Source organism: Stigmatopora argus, chromosome 1, assembly GCF_051989625.1.
Source record: "Stigmatopora argus isolate UIUO_Sarg chromosome 1, RoL_Sarg_1.0, whole genome shotgun sequence".
NCBI lineage: Eukaryota > Metazoa > Chordata > Actinopteri > Syngnathiformes > Syngnathidae > Stigmatopora > Stigmatopora argus.
In genome coordinates, this window is record NC_135387.1 from 9,503,552 (window position 1) to 9,529,166 (window position 25,615).

The following is a 25,615-nucleotide window of genomic DNA, read 5'->3' on the forward strand; positions in this document are numbered from 1 at the left end:
GGGAAACAAGTAATCCTAATTATATTGCAAATCATGTTATTAAATATGTACATATGAGATTTTAAAAGCATTTGAGAGCCATTTACAGATGACAATAGGAGGAAAATAAGTTTAGAAAATTGCTGTGGTGTCGGTATAATTTACTAAATAACTACGAAAGATTCATCGTATTTGCCACCTCTCCGCTTGGTGGTATGATTGGGCGTGCGAATGGTTGTCTGGCGACCAGTCTAGGATGTAGCAAGTCTTTCTCCCTAAGTCCACTGGGATAGGCTCCAGCAACCCCCGTAACCCTGCGAGGATACGGGGTACGGAAAATGAATGAATGAATAAAACTGCACATATTATGCGCAGTTTGAGTATATTTTCTTGAGTCAATGTCATCCTACCCATTCATCAAAAGCTTTTAAAGTTTGTTTGTTTTTTAATTTTTTTAACATGAATGTTCGATAATCCACTCAGGGGGCATAAACACTTTGAGTGCTGGTGCCTTAGTCGATAGGAGAAATACCATACCAATTCAAGAAAAAAAACATGCCACCAACACACACGAACACAAAAATCTTCTCGCCTCCTCACCATTTAAGAGTGTTCAATAATGGTGATATTTATTGTCCAAATGTCCATTTTGATTTTCCTGAGTACGGAATGAATAAAGTTTAATCTAATCTATTTGTATTTTTTAACATTTCATCAACATCAAACCATTGAAAATAATGATTATGTGCAATAGACCTACAATATCAGTGAGCACAAAAAAAGCTAATTCCTTAAACAACACTGAAGACAAAAAAATCTATGTCATTGTTCAAACAATTGCCTGATAAATTGCCTTTGATGGCCAATCAGAAACATTCTATCCGAGCATTAATTAACAGAACTTCAGTCGGATCCCTTGAGGACGCAGATAGCCACCAGGGGTGATGACGCAAATGACGGAATTCACCGACAGCTAAACAGCCTGTGCTCAGGGAAGGAGGACGCTCTTCATTGGCCTTGTCTAAGCACCATCAGGTCGCGTTCACCCTTCTTAGTAATGCTTGTAATTTGTCTCCTGCTTTCTGTGACACTGAGAGGTGATAATTCTTAATCACAGTGGCTAATTTTCACTGTGAGACAAGATGAGCTATGTTTCCGTTTTGTAGATTACATCCACCATATGTGCTTGGCTCAAGGGGCGAGTGATGACGAGTCTACATTCCATTGAGAGAGCGGGGCCAAGAGCGTAGGAAAGCAATTAATTTAAAAGTTTAGACATGGAAGGTCCATAGTCACATTTTTTTCATAGGGTCCCCAAAAATCCCTAAATCCCTCACAACATCCTCGGGGACAGATAATGGAACAAAATTGACTAATTATAGATAAGTAGTATTAAATTACAAGTTGTCTAAATGGCGAACACATCCCATTCATGTTTTTGCCAAGGATAGGAGGTGTTGAAAATGAATGCATGAACTTGAAGTATTAAGCAGTTGAAAGTTTATGTTTTATTTTTATATTTTATTAAAGAAATCAAACACATACAATACAATGGGGGAGTGTCTTTTTAGGTAGAAATCTACTGAAAGCCTACACATATATAGTGTTAAAAAGTTATTTAATCAAGCTAAGTATTGCTTAAATGCCACTGAAATATTCCAAGCATTGGTCCTTTTTTGTGGTGGATTTAAAAACAATGTATCCAGAAACTAGTAATTAAACAAACTAACTAAACTAGTCATTAAACATCATTTTGGTGTGCTACTACGTTGTGGTAAAGTGGATCTGCAACATTATGATTGCGGCTTGACATTTGTGCCGCGTTTAATGTACGATTGTTGTCGAAATCTTTAGTGATGTCACTAGTGATTTAGGGAAGAAGTGTTTCAGTGTCAATCAGTAATTTAAAGATTGTTCCAAAATAGACTGATCTTATTGGAAATATTGGATCAGGGGTCGGTACCCTTTTTGACAGAGAGCCAAAAACAATTCATATTTTTAAATCTTATTCCTTGAGAGCTATACTCAAAATTTAAAAGTAAAAATACATGAAAATGTGTGCATTTTTATGTCATTCCATTAAGTTTAAAGTACAAAAAGTGTCTCAATTATTTTGGCAACATTGCTATGCGGTTGTTAATCAATCAGAGAATGCATGCATAAGAGTCTAATGAAAAAAAAAAAGATTAAAGTGGCGCTAGAGGTGGTGTCGGCATGGCGCCTCAGTGCTGACATGATGTTCCTATTGGTGCGTTCGGGACTCAGCTCTCTCACCAGCAGAGAGCCATATGCATCCATCAACAGAGCCACATGTGGCTCCCAAGCCATTATGATCTAGATCACAAGTATCCAAAATGGTCTCAAGTGCCGTCCGTAGTGGTTGCAGGTTCTCATTCCAAGTAATACATTTTCATTGATCCGGAGTCTAAAAAGTGTAATCAGTTGATTCCAGTCAAGTGCTGTCTGTTTCAGAAGAAACCTCAATGGTTAAACTGTCCACGCGGAAGCAGTCGGAACAAAACTGGATGCATGACCTTAAATGCTAGTGCTATTCTGGTTCAGTTTGCTTAACTTTCAGCTTGTGAAACAAAATGTACTAAAAAAGGATGATGGCAAAATAACAGTAAAAAGCAACTCAATGTTTTGTTGTTTAACCTTTTGAGGGAATCACTGTCATGAAGGATTGGTTTAACCGTCTTTTAATGAGACTTGCACATCTGTTATTTGTATTTTGGCCTACACCTCACGGGTAAACTGCTCCATCTGTCTCAGGTTTTGGAGTGCTCCCTTAGGATTTGTGTCTTGTCATTATGCATTTTGGGAGAGTCCGTACTTACAAGCCTCAACTTATTTCAGTTACCAGTAAGCCACGGTGGTGGCACACTAGTGGCTGTTTACTAAAGTTTACAAGAAGGGATGCAACAATTTTACCTAACACTGAGCTCATAAATATTTCTTTTCTTCGGGGAATGTCTAAAAATTCAGCCTCCGCCATTCATCTGCATGCACGCATAGCCCTGTGTCTAATGAGCCTCGGCTACAGGCACCATCGGTAATGGCTGTGTAGGGAGAGAGGTGACCGATCCAATCAGGCATTCTTACCCAGTGGATCTGGCAGTCAAATCCCTCCCCTTACGCATCCTTGAGCACTGCTGATCCTTACAGATAATTAGAAAGACCCAGGAGGCTTATCCCTTCTCTGCCCGCTCTCCCCATCACCTCTCCCTGAGCCCACTTCCCTCATTTTGTTGCATCAGCAGGGACACGCGTACTCTTAGGGACCTCTGTGTTCTCGTGCATATCCCGATGCCTATGACACAGCTCGTACTGTTTGCTAAGGAGAATGCGTATGCAGAAATGGAAAGAATTATGAAGGTGCACTGAAATGAAGTCCAGGGAAAACTAATCACCGTATATAGCTCACCACTGTTTGGCCCCTTGTCAGCTTTTGCTATAAATAGTGTGAAGCATTAAAGGGAATTAATGCAAATCCATTGTAATGTTTTAACCAATCAAGGAGATAGTTACTCTACCATAAATTGTCAAAGTGTACACAATTAATTTAGCTCTCAGTGATTTGATTTAATGCAAAGCCTATTTTTTTCGGAATTAAAACAGATACAGTTAGTAATTTCCCGCTTACACCTCAGACCCATTGAGCAATTACTCATACCGCCGTTATATAAACGGACTCTGCTTATCACTTAAGTAATCAGTTTGACTTCCAGTCAAACAACAACAAGTACCTTCATCATTCAGCGTCAATAGCTTACGCACAGAATCATTTATTTATAGCTTCCAGAATGCAAAACAGATACCCTGAACTAACTCATTAAGTCATATTTATGTTCATTCACGTACATGTTCTGTATCTACATATATGCTGTGTAAAGAAAAACAGTTAGAGTCAATATCTTATTGCTGTTTATACAATAACAAGCCCATTTTACATAATCAATTGTATGGACACACTTCTCTTCATAATGACTAGTAAATGAACATAATATAGTTATGGGAGCCATAGAGCTAATGTCTGTTCTCTATTCATTCATTCATTTTCTGAACAGCTTAACCTCTTAAGGGTCACAGGAGATGCTGGAGCTTAGCCTAACCAACTAAGGGTACAAAACAGTAAACACCCTGAATTGGTGGCCAGCCAATGGAGGGGCCCAAGAAGACAGACAACCATTCAGGGTCACACTCATACCTAGGAGCAATTTACAGTGTTCAACCAGCCGAGCCTGCATGTTTGTGGGAGTAGCCAGAAAAACCCACGCAAGCCCGGGGAGAACATGCAAACTCCTCACAGTGAGGACCCAACTGGGAATGAACCCTTGACTCTAGAACTGTGAGCCCGACACACAACCACTCGGCCACAGGTCTTCAGAATTTTTTATTTTTTGCAAATGACTAGTTTTGCTTCTCAATGTGGTGGTAAGTTGCTGCAAAAAATCCCCTTAAATTTGAGTTCAACAATCCTCCGGCAGTGAATTTATTTTCTAGATGTTATATACAAACAGTAAACTCTGTATCACATCATCAATGAATGAGCAGGATCATTTATGAAGCGAGAAGGGCTTTGTCGCCAAAGTCACCAACAGTAATGAGTCATGGAATGTTTGAGTGTGACCTGCAGACCAAATGTCAGAACTTTCAGGGGAAGATACATACATCACCAAAGCTCAAAAAAGAGTCCAAAGTCATTTGAATCCTATTCTACAGGATGAAGGGCATCATCCATTTGCATTGTCTAGTGCACAAGAAGAGACGAAAGTTGAGCCGGGTGAGCTCATGGCTACTTCACCAAGACAACACGCCTGTTCGCATTGATCTGAGCATGCAACACTTGCAGGACAAAAAGAATCGCTTTGCTACCGACTGCCTGACCCTGGCTCAACCCCTACCCTCCTCTCCACACACACCTAGTGTCCCTTCAGGGCTACACCGCAACCAAGTGACTCGTTTGCTAACTCACTTTGGATGACTTGTTAACACACCGGCCAGATTGTCATGAGGCTGAGTTATTGGAGGGTGAATTGTGAATATTTTATAAAATGTAAAAAAGAAAAAAACATTAAAAAAACATGAACACACCCAATAAATTAACTCTGGAAAAATACTTAAGAAGTGCTATAACACAAAACTTCTGATCTTAAGCAAGGGGACTCCAAAATACTGTGTCAGCAGACTCTGGGCCACATGTTTGAGACACCTGTTTTTGATGGTACAGTGTGAAATTAAATGTTCTGTGATCATGTGATAGGTTAAAGGGTCTTGACTGTCTTCATTAAGGTCATGCAAGTGTGGCAAAATTATTGAGAACACTCCATGTGGCTACCTGACATGCACAACATGCCCTGCAGGAAACTCCCGCCATCACCCCCTTGTCAAGCAGAGCTGTCACGTTCTGGGTGGTATTTTGCTGATTGACAGGGCTAATGATGGTGCCAAATATTGACCTTCTCTGAGGCGAGCCCAGTGTAGTACAACACTACATTGTGGTAAAATATTAATGGGAATCCGCATAAGCAATGATGTGACAATTTAGATTTACTCAACATGAGTTCTGCTCTGCCAGATTGAGGAAAATAATACATAAGAATATTTTTCTTCCCACCAAATCAGCAGTCACCTTCTGTTAGAGGGCAACGTAAAAGCGGGATCGACATGTGCGCACATGCTCATGTGTCAAAAGCAATTTTTCTTATACACCATAAAGATTGCCAATCCCAATGTGTTTTAGTCTAATTCCACCTCTTTCATGTACTGTACATTCCTGCTATGATGTGCTAATGAAACACATTTTTGCAAGAATCATTACGAAACAATGAATAACCTGGTATTTTGGGGAACCTAATTCTTCCCTTCATTATCCAAAACAATGTGAATTATGAAACAGACAAGAACATCAGATAATGACTGATGGTTTGGTTCAATTTTAGGAATTAAGGAACACAGCCACACAATCACACGTATCCTTGATACTGGAAAGTCTATTTCGCTTGATGTTTAAAGGGCAGCTTGTGACTTCTTTTAAAAAGAGCAGCAGGACTCAGTGGGGGGAACAGAAGGTGTGTTTACAGGTGAGAAAAGAACGAATGAATGAATTAAAGAATTGAAAGTAGCCGAGTAGAGCCACATTATACGTGTGTGAGTGTTAATGCAAGTGTCAGTCAGTGTGTGAGTGCGTGCAAGTGTGGCGGCAAGGCAGCCCTGAGTGTGGCTGTAGATTAATGACAGCCATTATCTCAATGCCCAAAACACTCAGTGATAGAGAGTCAGTGCCTGGCGACGGGCCGTGGCCAATCTATTTGCGGCACAGCGGTTACCTGCCTGGGTCACAGCCCACATACTGCTGGTGTTTGTGCAGTTGTCATGGTGCTGGCTCAGGGTGATGGGGAAGAGGAAGGGTGCGTGCAATGATATGATCTTTCACCAGGAAAAACAATTGCTTTGCTGTTGAAAATGTGAGCTCAACCCGTATCCTTTGAAAATCTTGTATATCTTGAAAAGGGTCTACTGATATTCTATGACAGTACAAGCATTTCCCCCGCCTCTGGCCCGAAGTCAGCTGGGATAGGCTCCAGCACCCCCCGCGACCCTAGTGAGGGTAAAGCGGTTCAGAAAATGAATGGATGAAAAGGATAAGAGATATTGTCGAAAAATAGATTAGTGGGTGTTTGGTACATATTGTAACAGGCAAGATGAACGAATAACAGCGTATACGGTGTGTTTTAGTCACTTAACTTATTTGTTAAAATGTCAATGGCTTTCCAAAGGGAAAAAGAAAAAAAGAGCTATACTCATTCAGTTGGAGGGTTTATCTAATTTGTTAAAAAAAAGTCATTTATGTCTATTTAATCAAGCAGTAAAGGATAGCTTCAAGCACAAGTCACAAAAATGAGCTGCAATCAAGCGCTCTAGTGTCTCACTATCTTACTATTCCCCCATCATAGCAGCCACAATCGAATCCAATTATAGCAGTAAGTACCTGCTTAAGTAACCTGCTCTTCAGGCACTTAGTTCATTTGTTGTGGGACGAGTGAAGGGTTAAGCCATCCCACACAGACCTCATCAAACCCATCCTCTCATCTCTGAATCGGGAAAACTGACATGTCCGATCCAACAAAGACGCCAAAATCAATCTCAGCAGTCTTGGCTGATAAAGTGGGAGAATTTTGTCAGATTTTCTCTTTGTGCTAGGTGTGCAAGATGTGCAGGGATTAGCTGTCTGCTTTACCATGGCAGTCAATGATAGTGTAGCGGTTCCCACAGCTGACTTCAGCGTAAGTGGCATTGGATTGACTACCACTCAGAGACATTGTAAAAGGGAACGGTTTCTGCCAACTGACTATGGTGTTGTTTTCTTTTCAGCAAATGTAATCTGAGATAGCCTTCAACTCCTAACAGATCCTATGGTAATTAAGAAATATACAGAGTCCTCGGATTATTTCTTCATCTTGACTTGTGTCATTTCGTCTTTACGAACGCCAACAGAAGGTGTTTGAATGCATCTTTATTTAAGATGTCACCAAGATGGTTGATGGGTTACTAGCTTCAGGACCTTGTTTTTAGTGTTAATTGGTTGAAATTAAGCGACTATAGAAAGAAAGGTGACAAATAGAACATTAAGCAGGCAATGTTCCCTCTAATTTTCCATACGCCTGGGCATACAGACAACCTCAATGAGCACACTGAGGACCAATGTGAGCCATAGCATAAATGCTCGCTATGGGCACACACCAGTATCACACCTGCCATAAGCCATAAGCGGAAAACTCTATTACAACTTTAGCTTCGCTGCATGTTTTGCAGAGGAGATTTCCCGAATTTCGGGTCGGGTTCAGGTTAAAGATCTCACTTCTAGGACACAGTGTTAGTCATAATCTTATCCGTAATTACCGTTTCTTTTTGTTTGTCAGTGACAGGCTGCCACTCTCTGAGTTCCATTGGAAAATGACAAAGAAAAAAATTGTAATGTTTATTTTTTTACAATTCAGGTTGGATTTTATTTTGTACTGCATATGTTTGCTGTCGGCAGAGAACACGAGAGTAGTGCGCCATTGAGCACGCGTGCAGCTTAGAGGGAACATTGATTGCAGGCAAGGGGGAGTTTGCACTTGTTGATAACGCCTTGCCTGTAGTGACCACTTGATAATGCGCTTGCTCTTGAAACCAAGCATTTAGAAGCAAGTTAACAATAGTCTAGTAATGGAATTTATTGATGGCCAAGGGTTCAGGGACTGTGGTGGTCAAGGATGCCAATTGAGATCAGCAGTGACTGGATGTTTACACTCTGTATTGGACTTGGGTTTTAGCAATTCTAACCAGGTAAGATACAAACAAAATGAAAACTGTCAAGATTTCCATATTTTCAGCCATTTACAATTAACTATAATTGTAATTGTATATAATTGTATTGTATTAAATTGTAAACATGGGGGTGCCACCTGATGGTTTAGAGCAAGGGTGTCAAACTTGGGTTTGTTCGCGGGCCGCAATAACATCAACTCGATTTCATGTGGGCCGGACCATTTTAGATATATTTAGATTTTTTTTGATTGGATTATAAGAACTGGATCAAAAGCCCTAAATTTTCAGTTTTTTTATAGATATAAAACTGTTTATTTGAACTTTTTTTCTTAGTAAGGGAAAACATCTAATCATCATTTGTTTTTCATTTCAAATGGATTATTTTTTAAAAATTATATTCAATATTAAAGTGGAAAACCGAAAATATTTTTATATATTTATTTTTAGATTTTACAAAATGGTTTTTGACCTTAAAACACCAAAAGAAAAAAATTGATAAAAATTGAAAATATTGATTTAAAAAGGGGAAAATCAGGAAATATAATATACATCTATAATCTTCATTTGAATTTGATCCTAAAACAGAAAGTTGGCACTCATGATTTACTTACTTGGGCCGCACAAAATGATGCGGCGGGCCAGATTTGGCCCGCGGGCCGCCACTTTGACACCTGTGGTTTAGTGGATCAGTCGCCTGACTTCGCGCGGGCAGGCGTGAGCTCGATTCCCGCTGGTGGCAGTTTGATTGTGAGTGCGAATGGTCAGTTGTAGATACCCACCTTGGCAATCTGGACACACCAGTTGAGTAGTAGCTGCGACCCAATGTTGTCTTTGTGCTCGTGCACATAATCAAGGAGACAGCCATGTGGCATGAGTTGAGTGACCAGCTGGATGGTGGGGCTCAAGCAAACACCCAATAGGCGCACTAGGTGGGGGTGCTCCATGCTGGCCATGATCAGCGCCTCCTGGGTGAAAGACAAAAAGGGACTAAGAGGCCTGCTGCCCATGGTTTTGCTCACAGGTTGTGTTTTCTGAAGCATGCCATGTTAATCATAACATCTATTTGTCAACAAATATCAGCTTCTGTTTTCATAGAGGAACCCAGCGCAATGTCCATGTATCTATAATGCATGAATACTTTTGCGCTATAATCCAAGTGGAGGTGGAGATGGATGCATAAATGAAGACGGGATGCCGACTATATTTGCATGCAGCATCAGTCCTAGGAGTATACTCACAGTTCAAGAAAACACAGCAAAAGAACCTCTTCAAAGTAGCACAGATATTGCCTTTTTCATCTCAATTTCACACAGCGTCACATCAATGTTGCAGCAGCACAATTAAATGTAGGCCATGACAGATCTGTATGAGCTTTGTGCACCTTTCACCTCACTGTAGAGCTCACGCAGATGAGGTGTCCTCTTAAATATTGAAGCTCAGAGGGAGCTTGGCGGTAATGTGGGAGGAAGTAGATTAATTCTTAACAGCAGGAGCGCCATAGGCCAGAGAAACACCTTCATTTAAAAGTAGTGCCAATACATTCAGTTAGTCATTCATTTTCTGAACTGCTTATCCTCCCAAGGGTCGCGAGGGATGCTGGAGCTGATCCCAGCTAACTATAGGCACCAGTCGGGTGATACCCTGAATCGGTGGCCAGCCAATCGTAGGGCACAAGGAGACGGACAACCACTGATGCTCACACGCATAACTAGGGACAATTTAGAGCAGGGGTCGTGAAAGTTTTTGACAGAGCCATAAACAACTCATATTTTTAAATTATTTTCCTTGAGAATCATACTCAGAATTTAAAAGTAATAATACATGAACATTTGTGCATTTTTTGTCATTCCACCACTTTTAAAGTACAAAAAGTCTCTGAATTCTTTTGACAACAATGTTACGGTAATGGTAATCAATTAGAGAATGCATGCATAGGAGAAATAAAAAATATATATAATTAAAGTGGCACTAGAGGTAGCGTCGGTGCCTCAGTGCTGATGTGACACTCCTTTGGGTGTGTTCAGTACTCAGCTTTCTCTTTAGCGGTTTCCATATTTTTGCTCATAGGTTAGCGGAGAGCCTTATGCACCCATCAAAAGAACCACGGGATCCCTACCTCTGATTTAGAGTGTTCAACCAGCCTTCCCTGCATGGTTTTGGGGTGGGGAGGAAACCGGATTACCCCGAAAAAAGCCACGCAAGCTCGGGGAGAACATGCAAACTCCACGCAGTGAGGACCCACCTGCGTCCAACCCTCGACCCCCGAACTGTTCGGCCGCCGTGCCGCCTAGTGCCAATACAATACTACTATATACATAGAACCACCCACTATGTCCCAAGCCGTAGCCACTTCTGTATAAGGAAACCTCTTTGGAAGGGAGAAGGGACACAGGAAAGGCTCCCAAAGGTTTGTGGCGTTGTACATTATGCAGCTCTACAATCATACTTGCTACTCCAGTGTGTGCGTTTATGTGTGTCGAGTATAAAAGAGTGCCCAAGAGTGAGCCTGTGTGTTTTGCTTTCTCTCCCATCTTCCTCAACATTGACCTCTATTACTGCTAGGTGACCCTATTGGTCCGCCTAACTCATTTTGTTCCACACGGACACACAAACACTCTGATCTTATGCAAAGATATTTAATGCGGTATGCATACTTTTAACTTTATACTTTTGCATAAAGTCAAATAATCAATTTGGTCATTCGCATATCGGCCAACTCCTGCAAATTACACGACCAGAGCCGCCGTCACCGTAATATTTTGTTGTTGTTGTGGAGTGTGTATGCGTGTGTATGCATGCATGTATGTGTGCTTGGATCTGGGCACTCCAGTGACTGGCTTCTTATTGGCGAGGCGTGAGCCTGCCTTTAGATTGCTGTTTAACAAGCCGACAGAGCGGGCATATTGGCTCTGGATGGACGCAGAATCCCGCTGGGAGAAACAGGAAGAAAAGAGAGACAGAGGGTGAAAGAGGAGAGCGGAGGGAGGTGAGGAGAACACCAGACTCTGAAATGGGAGCAATGAAATCAAGAGAGTGTAAAGAGAAAAATTGGTAAAAGTGAGAGAAAAAGAGAGGTTGGGAAGAGGTGATAAAAACAAAAACTTTGCTCTCCAGAAGGGACTACGCAGAAGCCACATATCATAAACAAGTGGTGTTTTTAATAGTCCCATCCAGTCTTGGCAGTTCACTTTTATCCCTGAGATGTTACTTTCATAAAAATTTACTGTCAGGTGTGCAATCCAACAAAGTGGCAGGCGGCAGGAATACGTACGTCCATGAACTCCACATTGGCTTTGGGGCCCGTGGTCTCATTTAGGATTTTAATAGCCACTGGGATCTTAACCGTCTCACCTTCTGGGACCCAGATGCCCTAGAAAATTAAGTCAATGATTATTAAATCTAAGACACTCGATCTCAATAAAAAGTGTACAAATCAATCGTTATTCAAATTTCTGCTCCTTGAACACTTACCTTGTAGACTGTCCCAAAAGCACCTGAGCCTAAAATCTTGACTCTCTTCAACTCTGTCTCCTTCAGGATGCGCAGCTGAGCCTGGTTGGGCGCTGTTCCACTGGGTGTCAGGGGCTCTACAAGCTAACAAAACACACACGTCGTGCATTTCAAGGATTGTGTATATATTCATTTGCCAAACTTTGGAGTACAAATAATTTGGACGTTAATATCTCCACTGCGGTCGGTAGTATGCTTACGCTGAACTAATCAATCCAGAGTCAGCTGCTAGCACAGCAGACAAAGTCTTTTAGCTCACCAGCTGTGTACATAGCAAAACATTTTGTGCCATTGTTTATGACAAGCTCGCTTTGCCTGGCATCCGGTGACAGCCGTGACCGGACGTTTGGTCGAAAGACGTTTGGTCCCCGGACGTTTGGTCGACCGGACGTTTGGTCGACCGGACGTTTGGTCGACCGGACGTTTGGTAGAACGGACGTTTGGTAGAACAGACGTTTGGTAGAATGGACGTTTGGTCGCCGGGTTCGCTCGCTTTCAAATTATGAGAGTTTACTGTTGATATTTCGTGTGCGGTCGATTGGTCGCCGTCTTTTGGTCGCCGGTCTTTTGGTCGCCTTGACCGCGACAACGGGTGACCAAAAGACCGGCGACAAAACAAGGTAAAACAACAAGTGAGTGTATAAGAGTTTGTATGTACATGAGTTGTCCCCTTAGGAAGGTACGTCCGTCAGGGTCTTAACAAGTTCTCCAACAAAAAACAATAAAAGTCTGGCGCTTTTCTCTAGCCTAATAATTAATAGGGCATTAAGTATGACTAAATAGTAATTCGCAGTTTGTATTTAGGGAATTTGAGCAACGATTTAAATGGTAATTATCAATAAACTTCCAGGCGACCAAAAGACCGGCGACCAATCGACCGCGTACCTGATATTTAGATATTAGATATTTAGATATTAAACTCACTCTCTCTCTCTCATGATTCTAATTTTGAGAGCTGGTTTCAACAGTAACAAACCGGCGACCAAACGTCCGTTCGACCAAACGTCCGTTCGACCAAACGTCCGGTCGACCAAACGTCTTTCGACGAAACGTCCGAGTACCAATGGTGACAGCAGACACCGTACTGCTTTCTAAGAGCTGGGCAGACACAGGTTGTGCAAAACCTTGAAAATCTCTACCTCTTATTTTAAAGGTGCATGGCTTCACCTGTAACTAAGTGACCGGTGTAAGGACGAGCCAGAATTCAACCAAATCAGACAGCAAATAGAACGTCTGCAATTACAAATATTGGCAAAATCGTATCAAAATCTAGTGGCCACCCAAATGGAAGCTCATATCGAAGTACAAAACACACATCCCTGCACACAAGAAGTCAATGCGTCTGATCGATGCGCGTCTTAATGACCCTATCGGAGGCTGGCCGCGCAACGGTTTATCAGCAGCATAATCACGGCGCTCAACCACGGCCATCAAACAATATAATGAGATCCTACATCAGCTGGCCAGCCACTCAAACACTCATTTGACGTGGCATAAAACCATCACCGCAATAAGAGCTGTGACCACGGTGCTTGCCTGTTTGCTGCACAGAATGGATGACTACGCCGGCAGCCTGGCAGTGATTTGTTGCTTCATGGAGTGAGGCCCTAAAGCAAAAACCCACTGTGCTGTCACTGCAGGAAGTAGGTTAGCGGGCCAAGTTGGCGAAAAACTATGTGATCAGTGAGTTCATCAATTGGCTGGGATAGACCCCTTAACTCACTTGAAATTGTGTCTCTTTGTAGTAAAACGTGAAGTATTCGATACATTAAACTTTGTGGGAGCAATATTCAGACAGCTCTATTTTTTTCACCTTTACTATTTTGGATTATTAAAGGAAAAAAGCATGCTTGGGTGAATTTAATATGGAAGAATTTGATGACCCTGACCTCAACGGATCAAACAACTTTGGGATGAGAACTGAGGTAACTCGCTTCCTTTCATTTTTTTTCTTATTTCATTTTATTATACATTTGCCTGCAACGAAATATAAGCTTTGCCTTGCTATTAAAGAACGCTTTGCTCACCTCTAGTTATGCGGACAATATTATTATCATGCTTGCTTGGAATGAAGTATAAGCTTGGCTCATGAAAGCCTCTTTAAGTCTAACCAAAGAGGTGGCGGGGCGCCTCGGAGTACTCGCGTCCAAGTCAAGCCTGACCATAGGACCTGCAGTGAGGACTCAACCTTCGTCATCTGCCCCCCACCATGAACGCTCCAAGAGGCTTACCCCCTTTAGAGTTGTAATTAGGGCCATTGAATGTAATAAAGTGGCAAAAAAGGGTAAAGTTAGAACGTCGTTGGGGAGCGATCCTCAACGTCCGCCCTCTTTGCAAGTGAAAATCCAGAAGGGTGTCTTTCCTCTTTATTTATGCATGTTTTTGTGGATGTCTAATGGCGATCCTGATACTTCTCAAGGAGTAAAAACTTTTCCACTTTTACCATTGAACAACATTTGTTTCTAAATTTGAGTAAATAACTATTAGTAGGTTGATTCATTTGTTCGACTTAAACTACAATTGCCTTCTGATTGTTTGAGGTAATTCGGAAACAACACCTTCATTTTCCTGTACAATTCTCTAGAAGTACTGGGATATCTGCACATTTATGATCTTTTTGGCTCATAAAGGGAAGTGATGCATGGGTTTCAGGTAAAAATAGTATCATTCTACATTATACGCACAATTTTACCGTGTGTTTTGAAAGCTACCACATATTTCATACATGCAATCATAGACTCTTGCCTTAGCATTGGTTGTCTCAAATGCCTGGAAATGGGACTCTGTTTTTTCAAGCCCCTGAACTAATTGGGGGTAAATAGGATCGATCGTTTTCTTAGCTATCACAAGCAAGTAGGAGATTTAAAGAGTTCTCAAACATATGTGAATGGTGCAGAAAAAAACTTCAAATGTATGAAAGAGTGACCACATAACATTAACTATTGACCCTTAACAGATATATGAAAGCAATAGAATAAATGCACTTTAGCGGCAGTTTCAGTTTTTATATTATAATTAGTTGAACTATGAAATGAAGCATTTTGTATGGTATGGATCATTTAAAGAGACCAAAAGCACGGGAGAGTTAGTCGCTCATCTTTTCCATTGCCACATGGGCATGTGTGGCTGATAATGTACATCTGGTGGTCGTTAAAGCCAAAAAGATGAGAATTTTGTCAATATCCCAAACTTAACGAACCTGACTATATGAATCCATCAGTTTCCATTTAAAAGTAAAAAAAAACTTCACTTGAAGGATATTTAAGAATAATAATGTTAATGCAACTGAAAACACTATGATGGTTCAATTTCCAAACTTTTTATGGGAAAACTATTCCTATTACATTCAACCTTTGGCGTTTTCACTGCATATGGTTTTCTCAGAAGATAGTTTAGTATTTAATAGCTGAGTGCCTTGAAAGGTGAAATATGAACAGGAAGAGTTTTGTCTGGGCCAGTTATCATCCATCATATCAGCATGGTATTTGGGCAAAGAGCATGATTAGCATCCACGTGTTTGGTCACACAGGGCACGTGTAAGATTATAGCAAGTGGGGTGGAGGGATGCAAGAGGGAGGCCGCCCAGTCGCCACTCTGATGAAGCTGTAATCAGAACAAATGACGACAGGCCGTAGCTGTTATTGTTTCATTAGGAAGTGCCTGGATGGAAGCCACGAAGAGCACAGAGAGGAGCGCTAGGAGGATTGAGCTGGTAAATAGAATGCACCCGCATGTACCAAGATGAGATTCTCTCCACTCCTCTTAGCTTGCACAGTTGTTGCGCCACTTTATTTACTGGCTAATGGCATACTGTGCCTTGGCCAAATGAGCTTCACTGGTGCCACAGTGGAGAGGTGACATGGGCTTTGATGTCCAAATAAACTACATGCTCAGTTGGTAAACAAGGCGACAGTTCAACAATTTAGAATCTTTACAGATTGATGAACAGATTAATATATATCCACTTGATTGCAGTTTGAACGAGTGGGGGTTAAAAATTGTTGAGTTATATTTAATGGAAACCATAACATTATCAGTTGCTCCCCTTGGAATTGAGCAAAAATGTATTCAATCACAATATAATTTCTTTTCAAAATACTACATGACTGAAGGTTGGTAAATTCCAGTGAAACGAATATGCCAGAATTCTTTCACTGCCATTGACGGCTGTAGCAGATGATGCCTATCCCTGTCAAGGGCAGGCAATGAGTTAGATGAGCGAACTGATCTTGCCCTGTCACACACTTGGCTTCCCTGTTTTCCCTCCCGGACATCTAACACTGGCAATTGTAGTCAACGGTCATGAAAATTAAAAGAATGAGTCAAAGATACGCTGTGTCAGTGTGGCACTCAAGCTGCTAAGAAGCAGACAGGAAAAGGCTGTAGAGGGTGTGATGAACACAGTTCATAAGATCATCAACTTCCCCTACCCCCCTGTCCACCATTTACAACTCGGTGTCTAGGAAGGGCAAAGAGCATCGTAAAAGACAATACACATACCAGCTTCCACCTCTTGAACCTGCTGCCATCTGGCAGGCACAACAGGACCATAACAGCCAAAACAAACAGACTCAGGGACAGTTCCTTCCCAAGAGCCGTTACTATACTATACTCAAGTTTTGCACCTAAGAGGACCTAATCTAGACTAAATTAAGTACTGTCACTGCAAAGTAAAAATCCCATAAAAGATACATATCAATAAGGAATGTTCTCAGATTTTTACTTCAGTCTTAGCACTTCAAATTTCTATCTTGCACATTTGATACACGCACTAAAACTCCATAGCTACCTCACCTGCTCCTAACCACTTGAGTCACTTTTTGTTTACCTCACTTCATTTTTATTTTATAGAAATCTTTTATGTGTGCACTTCATGCTTAAGCTTTGAATCTTATTGTATTTGTATAATGACAATAAAGCCATTCAATTCAATACAAAACTCATATCTTAACCAAAATCATTATAGTCAGCGTAACGATGCTGTCTCGTGTTGTGACGATAGAATCTGGGCACACCTTCAACCCGAGTCAAAAGTAAATGTTCGCATCTGCTGATAACTTCTAACAAGATGAACTGAGACATCGGCAATGACCCATGAGCTTGCAAAATCGTTAAGTGTTATACCCCAAAGAAAGGATAAAACAGTTGGAGGGGAAAGAGAGAGACTGTGTCCGTTCTCCTACATCCTTGTGTCTGCTCCTAAATTCGACCTTGCCACTTCTGATTTCACAAAAAGTGTCCCAAAATTTTTAACACTACAGTGGCAGCTGGGTCTGAGAGAGACGAACGACTTTCCGATGTAAAAAGCTTTGTGTTAAAAAAATCTGCAACTTATTCTTTATTATAATTTAAAAAAAAAGTTCATTTAAGTTACGTATGTGTGCTATAGAACTTAAACATGTTTATATTAAAACATTTTTGGGGACAGAGATTCATTTGTTCATGTTGTCATAAAGAGGGGAAAAAAGAATTGTAGTTTTTAATCACTGTCATAAAAAGTATTTTAGAAAGGGTGTTGCTTGTTTTTATTTATTTAATTTGCGTATAACGAACATTTTCAGGTGATTTGTTCTATGAAATGTTAGTATTAATGGAATTTAAGTCAATATTTTCACATTTAAAAATAGTTTGTGTTTCACATTGTGGGTCAAGAATCGTACTATGTATTATTAGTTTATGTATCGTTGAAGCCCTAATACATACTGTACAATGTAATTGTCCAAAATATCGGAATTAAGGAAGAACAAAAGGGTCTAACTATTAGTAAATGGCTTTACTTATCCCTGAAACTCTTTGCTCTGCTCAGCCAAACGTTTGCCTCCCTAACATTCGAGAAACGTCCGAAGTCGTTGCTTTTAGTTTGACACTTTTCCAAGGCTCTTTTTGTCTGATGAAACTGCACTTTGGGCTTCAATCCTCAATTCAAACAAATAAAAAGACTGATGACTGAGATCAAGAGTGTCTGGATGAAGGCTAAGGGCCCAATGTCTGCCCCTTGTCTTTTTCTGAAGTCGAGTGTGAAAATAAGAGCTTGCCTCTTGTGTCAGTTGAGAAAAAGATGCCCCCAGTACACGCTGTCAAACTGGGATCTGAGGACGCAGCCACCATTTCAATTTCAAGCACACGTGTGAAGAATGTTGACTTGCAAAGCACACTGATTCCATTCTTTTGTTTTGCCATTCGCTGTATCTCCTCTCATTTTTTGTTAAGTTTTGATCTGTGAACCCATTTTTCCCCACATCTCCCTCGTGACTCAATCTTCTTTTAACTCAGCCTTTCCCCTATCCTCACCTTGAAAGGAGCATCCATTGATGATGTATATTCTAAACATGTCTCTCGTGGCTTTTGAAGAAGGCCCTGAAACCAAATAGCTTTTTGGAAAAGCCTTTGACACAAGACTTATGGGAAGGTCATTTTCCCATTCCCAATCAAGCCCCATTATGCTTGGTAGTGTATGATGTGAAAGAGCTACCAGCTGACATCAAACACATCAAATATGTGATTGGCTGTTGACCAAGTAAGGGTGTACCCCACCTGTTGCCTGAAGACAGCAGTGGTAGACTCCAACTTATTCAGGGCCCCAATGATTATAAGTGGCATAGAAATTAGATGGATGGTCTTTCTGTGGTTTTGTTACATTTTTCTTCATCCATCTGTATGCCTGCCTGTGCTTATTGACTTCCAGGGGCTGTCATGAGCTGATTAAGATGGATGTATGTGGCTGGGAGAAGGCCGAAAGTTCCTTCAAACCTCCTCCTCTGCTTCCTGCCTCCATTCTGACAGATGCATACAACCTGCCTCCACCTGAAAATGATCCAAACCTGGAATGACAAGCGGGACTCCTGTGGGCCAATCGTGGGGCCTGCGGCGATGACACAAGTGAACCTCACCATGAAGTGTATGCATGTGAGGCAAATAGAAGTGCTCCATGAAAGTGATTCAGGGGGACACTGAGCAAGTGCAAAAATAACAATACAGTAGAATATAAGGTTGCCTCCTTTTTGTTTTTTTAATTTGGTCTAATTAACATTCTACATTGATTCTAAAGGATGTCTTGCCTATCTTGCTCTCTGCAGTGTACAGCATTTAAGTACGCTGTATGCATGATGAGACATCAGAGACATTAGGTCTCAAAGGTCCTTGAGAAGAATAAGGCAATGTTTTGACATTTCAATGTTAGGTACAGAACTAATATGGAAAGATGAGGTTTGAATCTAAGATTAGCATTTTAATTAAATGAAACAAGGTCATTTTTATAATAATTTAAAAAGACAGTGACACGTGTCACTTTTTAGTGCAGATCTTGGGCCCATTCATTAGTTTCCAAGGTGTATAATAGCTGAACGTGTCACCAATAAGCAATTCAAGAGAATCAACCCTGCCATTTACATGCACAGCAACAGTGTGTGTCCTGATTTTCTGACAAATAGGAAACAAAATTGAGCACTGCGTACAAAAGAGATGAGCGCCACTCCAAACCAAACACACAGGCGGTCTTCACCTCTGTCTCCAGAAAGCGGCGCAAGGCCCTCTTCTTTTTGATGCTTTTTCGCCGAACATAGACTGCAACACTGAGTGCCACAATGACGATGATGAACAGGCCGCCGATGATCCCCGCGGCTATGATGGGCGTCCTGGAATAACGGGAGAAATGAGTTGAACTGAAAACATGACAAAGACTACAAAGGAAAGGACACCTTAATGGCCACACAAAAAACAGCGCTCACATGATGAAAATGTAATAGTTTTCAAGTAAGACACGCTTCAAATTCCAAGGTCGGAAGAAGTGGTTTTGGAAGATATGAACCATCTTTTCTCTAGGCTTTAGCAATATTTCATTTCACCACCACCATTGAATTTAGTGTTCAATTTAGCTTAGACAAACTACAAACTTATAAACTAATAAAAGAACACCTGATGTTACTTCATAGTTGATATTTCAAACACTATTTATGGCAGAGCCCATTAGCGACTAATGGAAGATGGTGTAGCACGGTATTATGGCGGAGTGGCGAGGTGCTATATCGATTTTGCCGGTCCTAAATCGGTGGTGCGGTGCTTGAAATTTACAAAGAGGCTTTGGGTTTCAACATAATGAGATATAGAGCCATGTTGTGAATAGTAATGCAGCAGTTTGAAGTGATTAGGTCGACAAGGGTAGAAAAGCAAGGAGACACAAAAAGAATTGAGACGGGGTGAAAAGGACATGGAAGAAACAAAAAAAACGTGATGTGGTGAGGAACACACGGAAAAGGGTTTGGAATGGGAAAATAACAGTAAAGGCAGGGCCATGGAAACAGAAAGAAGACAGTGGAAGGGTGAGAAGCAGACAGTCAGACAGCACAAGGTGAGACAATGGGAAGGACTTCTCTAATTAGTAGAAGAGGATTTACAGGGGAACAGGTGACTTGGGGTCGCTATGAGATAAAACGCGGAAAAAACACCACTGTGTGAGCTGAGAAGCCCCCAGCGGCAAGTACAAGTGCTCGTTTGTACTTTAATGGATATCCTCTTACTTCTGTGCTGGTTTGGCTCAATTCTAATGAGTCGCATTTGCTCTAATTGTTAAAATAACTTCTTTTTATGTGAGGGCTAATAGCATTGTTGTGACACACTGTCCAGTGTAATCTTGATTGTTTTACCCTCAGCAATTCTGGAGACTTTGTGAGGTTAGGGAACACAGATATTCACTAGACTAACACATGATTGAGTTTCAAACCATTGTATTTGAGATTCATCATTGAAAACAGAGTATTTTGAAATTATTTTGTCAATATCTTTTATGTTTGTGTATATCTGGGCAGTGGCAGAGAAGCTAGTTCCCCCCATTCAACATGATAAATGTTTTCAGAGATCCCTTACCTGTCCATCATCCCAACACAATCTTGTGGTCTGGGGCCAATGCACCTGTAGGGGAGAGAAAGGAGAAACATCGTCCATTAAAGCACGGACAGGTTATGAGTAAACCTCTGCTTGTCTTTCTCCAGCGTCGCTCAGCTGTCACCAAGCACGAAATTAAATCCTGAGCATGGCTGACCACTCATCGCAATATGACAGGAGGAGAAATCTCATTGTTTCACAACAGAAAAACACCATCGAGGGGGTGTAAAATGCTTTTGATCTATAAGCCAGCGAATAAAGTCGGTCTCTTGATAACAAACAGTGACCAGCTCAGTTCATCCTCATTTAAGTGTTGTTTGTTGCCCTTCAGAGCTCATTTCGGCTGCTTAGTGGCTCTAAAGAGACCAATTAGTTCTAACAGATGACCTTTGACTTCTTGTGTGTTACTCAGTGTTTTGATGTAGTTCTAGAAGACATCCAAGCCAAGGGTAGAAGAAAGAGGGCACGATTCAGCTCTTGTCACTACGACAAGAGTTGTGCCAGAGTCTTTTGCCGTTATGATTCATAGGACAAAACTGGCTAATTGGAAGAAAAAAAAACTGATGCAAGGACTGAGCTTTGGTGAAGATGCCACTCAAGACCACACTTACCCCTGGGTGCAGTTGGCGTGGCAGGGATGGCACTCGTTATTGGCCTTGGCGTACTTAAAGATGAAACTGCTGGCTCCCTGTAGGCCATCGGGGCACTTCTCCACACAGTTGGGTCCATCTTTGAAATGGAGACACTTGACACACTGGTCTGGACCCTGGGTCGTGGTAACGAGAGATTAATTAAAATGGGAAAAAAGGATTAAAACCAGCTAAAACAACAACAACAATGTCCACAGAGGTGAAAAAAACATGATATTAAAGTGTCAATGCAGAAAATCTTGTATAAAAGTAGAATATGACAGAACCAAATTGAAAACTGGCAAATCCTGTTAACGTCCTTACTTCCTGCCATGGCTAACGTGGCTGGCGGCTGCTGTGATTTATAACATGTCGAGTGCAAATTGCCTGGAGTGTATTCCGGCACACCTCTATGTTGAAGGCGCCAATCAACAAAATCAGGTCATGTCAAGGGAGCGCACCGGGATGGCGATGGTGGAGATGACAGGCGGAAAAAGCGCACAAGCCCAGCTGAAACATGCTCATGAATAAATAACGCCCGTGTGTCCGAACAGACAAAATAACAGCAGTGGTGTGAATGTTGCAGCATCCTGATGGACAGTGTCAGCTTTGGTTGGCACATTGGTCCACACGCCATTAATTGAAAATTTGCAGATTTGTTGTGTTTGCATGTGTGCATCAGTTTGGAAATTCATAAATGTCTGAAATACGTATGTGTCAATGGATGCCTCACGCAAGTACTTGTGCAGAATTCCCACAGATGATTGGATTGTTAGTCTACTGAGAACACCGTCTAACATTCAGCCTGTTGTTCTTGTCTTACTTTTACAAACATCTACATTCACTGACTTAGTCATTCAGCACACAATGTTTTGTGCGAGGTTTTTGTTTGTTTGTTCTGTTAAGGAGAATATATCTACTAAGTATGTATGGAAGTATGTTTCAAAAGAACAGTGAACAAAGAAATATTTCTATATGTTTTCTTTTCTTTTTTTTATCCCTGCAGAAATATTGACTTTCGAGGGAAATTCTACAGTTAGGAGGTACGAGAGTACCACCATTCCTCTCAGTACAAAAAATACTGACTGATATAAACGATCTTTTTTTTAAAGCCTTACTTTGCATTTATTGAATACAGTTCAGTTGTATTCAACTTAAACTATAAAAGATTCATATTTAATTATTTTACAGATACTAATACTAGAATAGGAAGTGGCCCTGAGATGGCACAAAAAATACTGGCATTGGTATTGGTGAGCACTAGTCTTTTCAAGATTTCCAACCACCAAAAATACAGAATGACAAATGGACCAAAAAAAGGAACACTTTCTATTTTATTACCATGATTTTAATGTTATTATTAATTGCAGTGCCCTCGCCCAGAAATCTAAGCACATTGTGACAATCTTTGCCTTTTCACCCCCACACATTACTTTATATTTGTCGTATACTCTGGGTGCCAAATACATCTAGAAGTGTACTTGTTTTAAAATGTTTGAGAACCACTGCAATACACTATTTGCACCTTAAACAATACAAATGTCTTACCTGGCCGAGACACGTCATGGTGTTACCGTCCATCCTCTCGCATTGGTTATCACACTCCAAACACACGGATCCGTTGGTAAATTCACGCGCCTCACTGATTGAGAGAAAAGATTGAGATGCATATATAATAGATTTGAAAGCACGCTGAAATATGCATTGAGAGCATACTAAGTGGGGATTTTCAAGTACACTGTGTGCACAGGAGCACAAGTCGTACATATAAGCCTTTTGATTTAAAGCAACATGCCATGGCGCATCCAGATACCACAGATCATCCTTCTTTTATTCACACGTCTCTCCCAGACTTTTAATTGCAACGGCTGCCAGAGTACCCTGCAGTTGAGGACATGGAGGGCAGCGATCCGCCACTGACTATTTGATCAAGTTAAAGGCTCAAGATGGTCAATAGGCAGACCAAGAAAAGGCCCATGAATAATGAACAGCTTTTTAAATCGTGGCAAACACAAAGGGATGCACAGAGTGAGGCGGGAGAGCTGGTGGGAGGATATGAGAGTACAGGGAGGACACCAGGGAGCCTGTGGTGTTTGATTAGGGCAGGGTGAAGGGGAAGGAAATGGTGTGCAAAAGTACAGATCTTTTTTGCAGCTTTTGAAGCGGTTTGATTTAAGACATTTTACAGGGATGCAGTTCATAATGGTTTTGTTTTTCCATTTCTCAAGGCAAATATTGGGTTTATACACTATAATTACAACAGCAGGAGCTGCAGCGCTGTCTGGGCCATGCTGCTGAATGCCGCCACGCGTGCATAGTATCTAATCAATCCATGAATGCCTGCTTTGTTGTGTCCAAAACACTGAAATATCTTCTTTTTTATGTGTTGCTACACCAGCGACAACCAGCTGTCAATAGCAGCCACCACTGATCAAAAACACTTTTCCCCATCAGATCAATCGATGAGATGATGGACGCCCTGTGAGGTAGACTCACGCGCCTACAAATGATCCATCTCTCAAACGAAAGGGCTGATTAAAGCACCGTTTTTCGAGAAAATACTTTTATGTGATCTTGATGGATCTAAAAGTAAAGAATTTGACTTTTATGAGTTCAACTGTATCCCATTGAAGAGTGATAAAAGTGGAATCTGTGCTTTTCCGTTGGCTAAGTCAAAGTATCTTTTATGAGATGAAGGGTTTGTTGTCTCAGCCGTTTTTTCTCTCCAATGTTTTCCATGAAGTCGAAAAACCTCCCATTGCTCGCATTATACATTTTCCCCTGGTCATCCTCTCCCTTGTTCCGGAGTAATCATATTTCTTTTCTAGAAGCTGCTCTTGGGAAATTTATTAGAAATTTCCCAGGCAGTGGAGAGATAGCTCTTTTGTTAAATGAAGGGGGAAATGACACAGAGGAGAACGCCGTAGTGTTCTCTTCCGTCATATCCATTTATGTCTAGTCGTCCCTCTGATTGGCCCCATCGTGGCTGCACCACAACCCCACAAGGGGTTCGCCTGATGAGGGATTAGCCCTGCATTGGACTATGGCCGAAATCTCCACCCCCAAAAATGAGGGAAGAAATAAAGCACAGCCAAACCGCCAGAGCAACTTTTTTAATTAAACACATTCAATGGCTCTAATCCACCCTCCAAACCTCAATGGACACTATCAGACATTTCCCTCCTTGTGTTCCTTCTCTCCCTTTTGTTCTGCCTTTGTTTTATTCAACAGAGGTAGAAACTAATGGGAATTAGTGGCTTTACTCATTAACAATTGAAACGCGCAAAGAGAACAGGCAGAGAAGCCTAGCTTTGAAAGCCCAAAAAAATCTCCAAATATTTGAGAGGTATTCAGGTTTGTTAAGTACACCTACTCTGTTTTTCTTCTGGAGATAAGAGTGCAACTGCTTTAAAAGTAGAAGATAGCAGACTGTCAATTATTTTCATTTTTGTGAGTAAAACTGTTGGAAATCAGCGACAAGCATATCTGTCGTTCTGTTAATATCTGTCCTGTCATGATCAAACAATATTATTTTACCGTATTTTCAATCAGATGCGGCTTTTTGCAGACTCGCCAGTCACTCACATGGCACATATGAAGAAATACTAAGTAGTGAGCCGAAGAGCTTCTCAGCCTTATGATGGACAGATCTGGTGATGAAAATCTTTCATATAGAGACTTTTGTGCAGGTAAATCACTTGTGCCTCTTAGGAAGAGCTATCAGAATGTGCTAAAGCATTCTTTAAGGAAATGTTGATTTCACACAAGAGTGAAGAGTGAACAGTGAGTTTTGATGCATGGCAGTGGCTGTGTATTTACAGTACAAGGAGTTCCTGCCACTCCCTGCCACACGTCTCTCCCTCGCCTGTCTCCTTCAAAGCCTTGGCACCCGGCTGTTTTCCTGACAACTTCAAAGCTTCCCTCCCACAAACAGTGCTGGAGAAGGACTAGCAACAAGTCAACATGACCGAGGGTTTACTGGCTCCCAAGCGTTTAACATTGAGGGGAAATGGGAGGAGTCTCCTCTTGAGGCCTTGGTAACACACTTGACATGACTAGTATAAACAAACCGAAATGTGTGTGTATGTATGTGTATATCACATTTTCACACACACACACACACACACACACACACACACACACACACACACACACACACACGTATATACACGTCTATACACGTCTATACACGTCTATACACGTCTATACACGTCTATACACGTCTATACACGTCTATACACGTCTATACACGTCTATACACGTCTATACACGTCTATACACGTCTATACACGTCTATACACGTC

At 41.2% G+C, this 25,615-nt stretch overlaps 1 protein-coding gene across 4 annotated transcripts in view; it reads right to left on the minus strand.

Annotated features, from left to right (window-relative positions):
- LOC144069312 (receptor tyrosine-protein kinase erbB-4-like) overlaps positions 1 to 25,615 on the minus strand; it is a 161,008-nt gene that overhangs the window by 25,253 nt on the left and 110,140 nt on the right. For 3 of the 4 annotated variants that reach the window (XR_013298537.1, XM_077594778.1, XM_077594607.1), the window contains exons 14-20: positions 22,860 to 22,953; positions 21,294 to 21,448; positions 20,665 to 20,709; positions 19,304 to 19,436; positions 11,764 to 11,886; positions 11,564 to 11,662; positions 9,072 to 9,257 (exon numbers count right to left, since the gene is read on the minus strand). Coding sequence is in view for 3 of the 4 variants with exons in the window: in XM_077594778.1 (XP_077450904.1) it covers positions 9,072 to 9,257; positions 11,564 to 11,662; positions 11,764 to 11,886; positions 19,304 to 19,436; positions 20,665 to 20,709; positions 21,294 to 21,448; positions 22,860 to 22,953 (835 nt within the window). In the remaining variant the exon portion in view is untranslated. The remainder of the gene's footprint in view (positions 1 to 9,071; positions 9,258 to 11,563; positions 11,663 to 11,763; positions 11,887 to 19,303; positions 19,437 to 20,664; positions 20,710 to 21,293; positions 21,449 to 22,859; positions 22,954 to 25,615) is intronic. The other variant, XM_077594698.1, reaches the window with a different exon arrangement.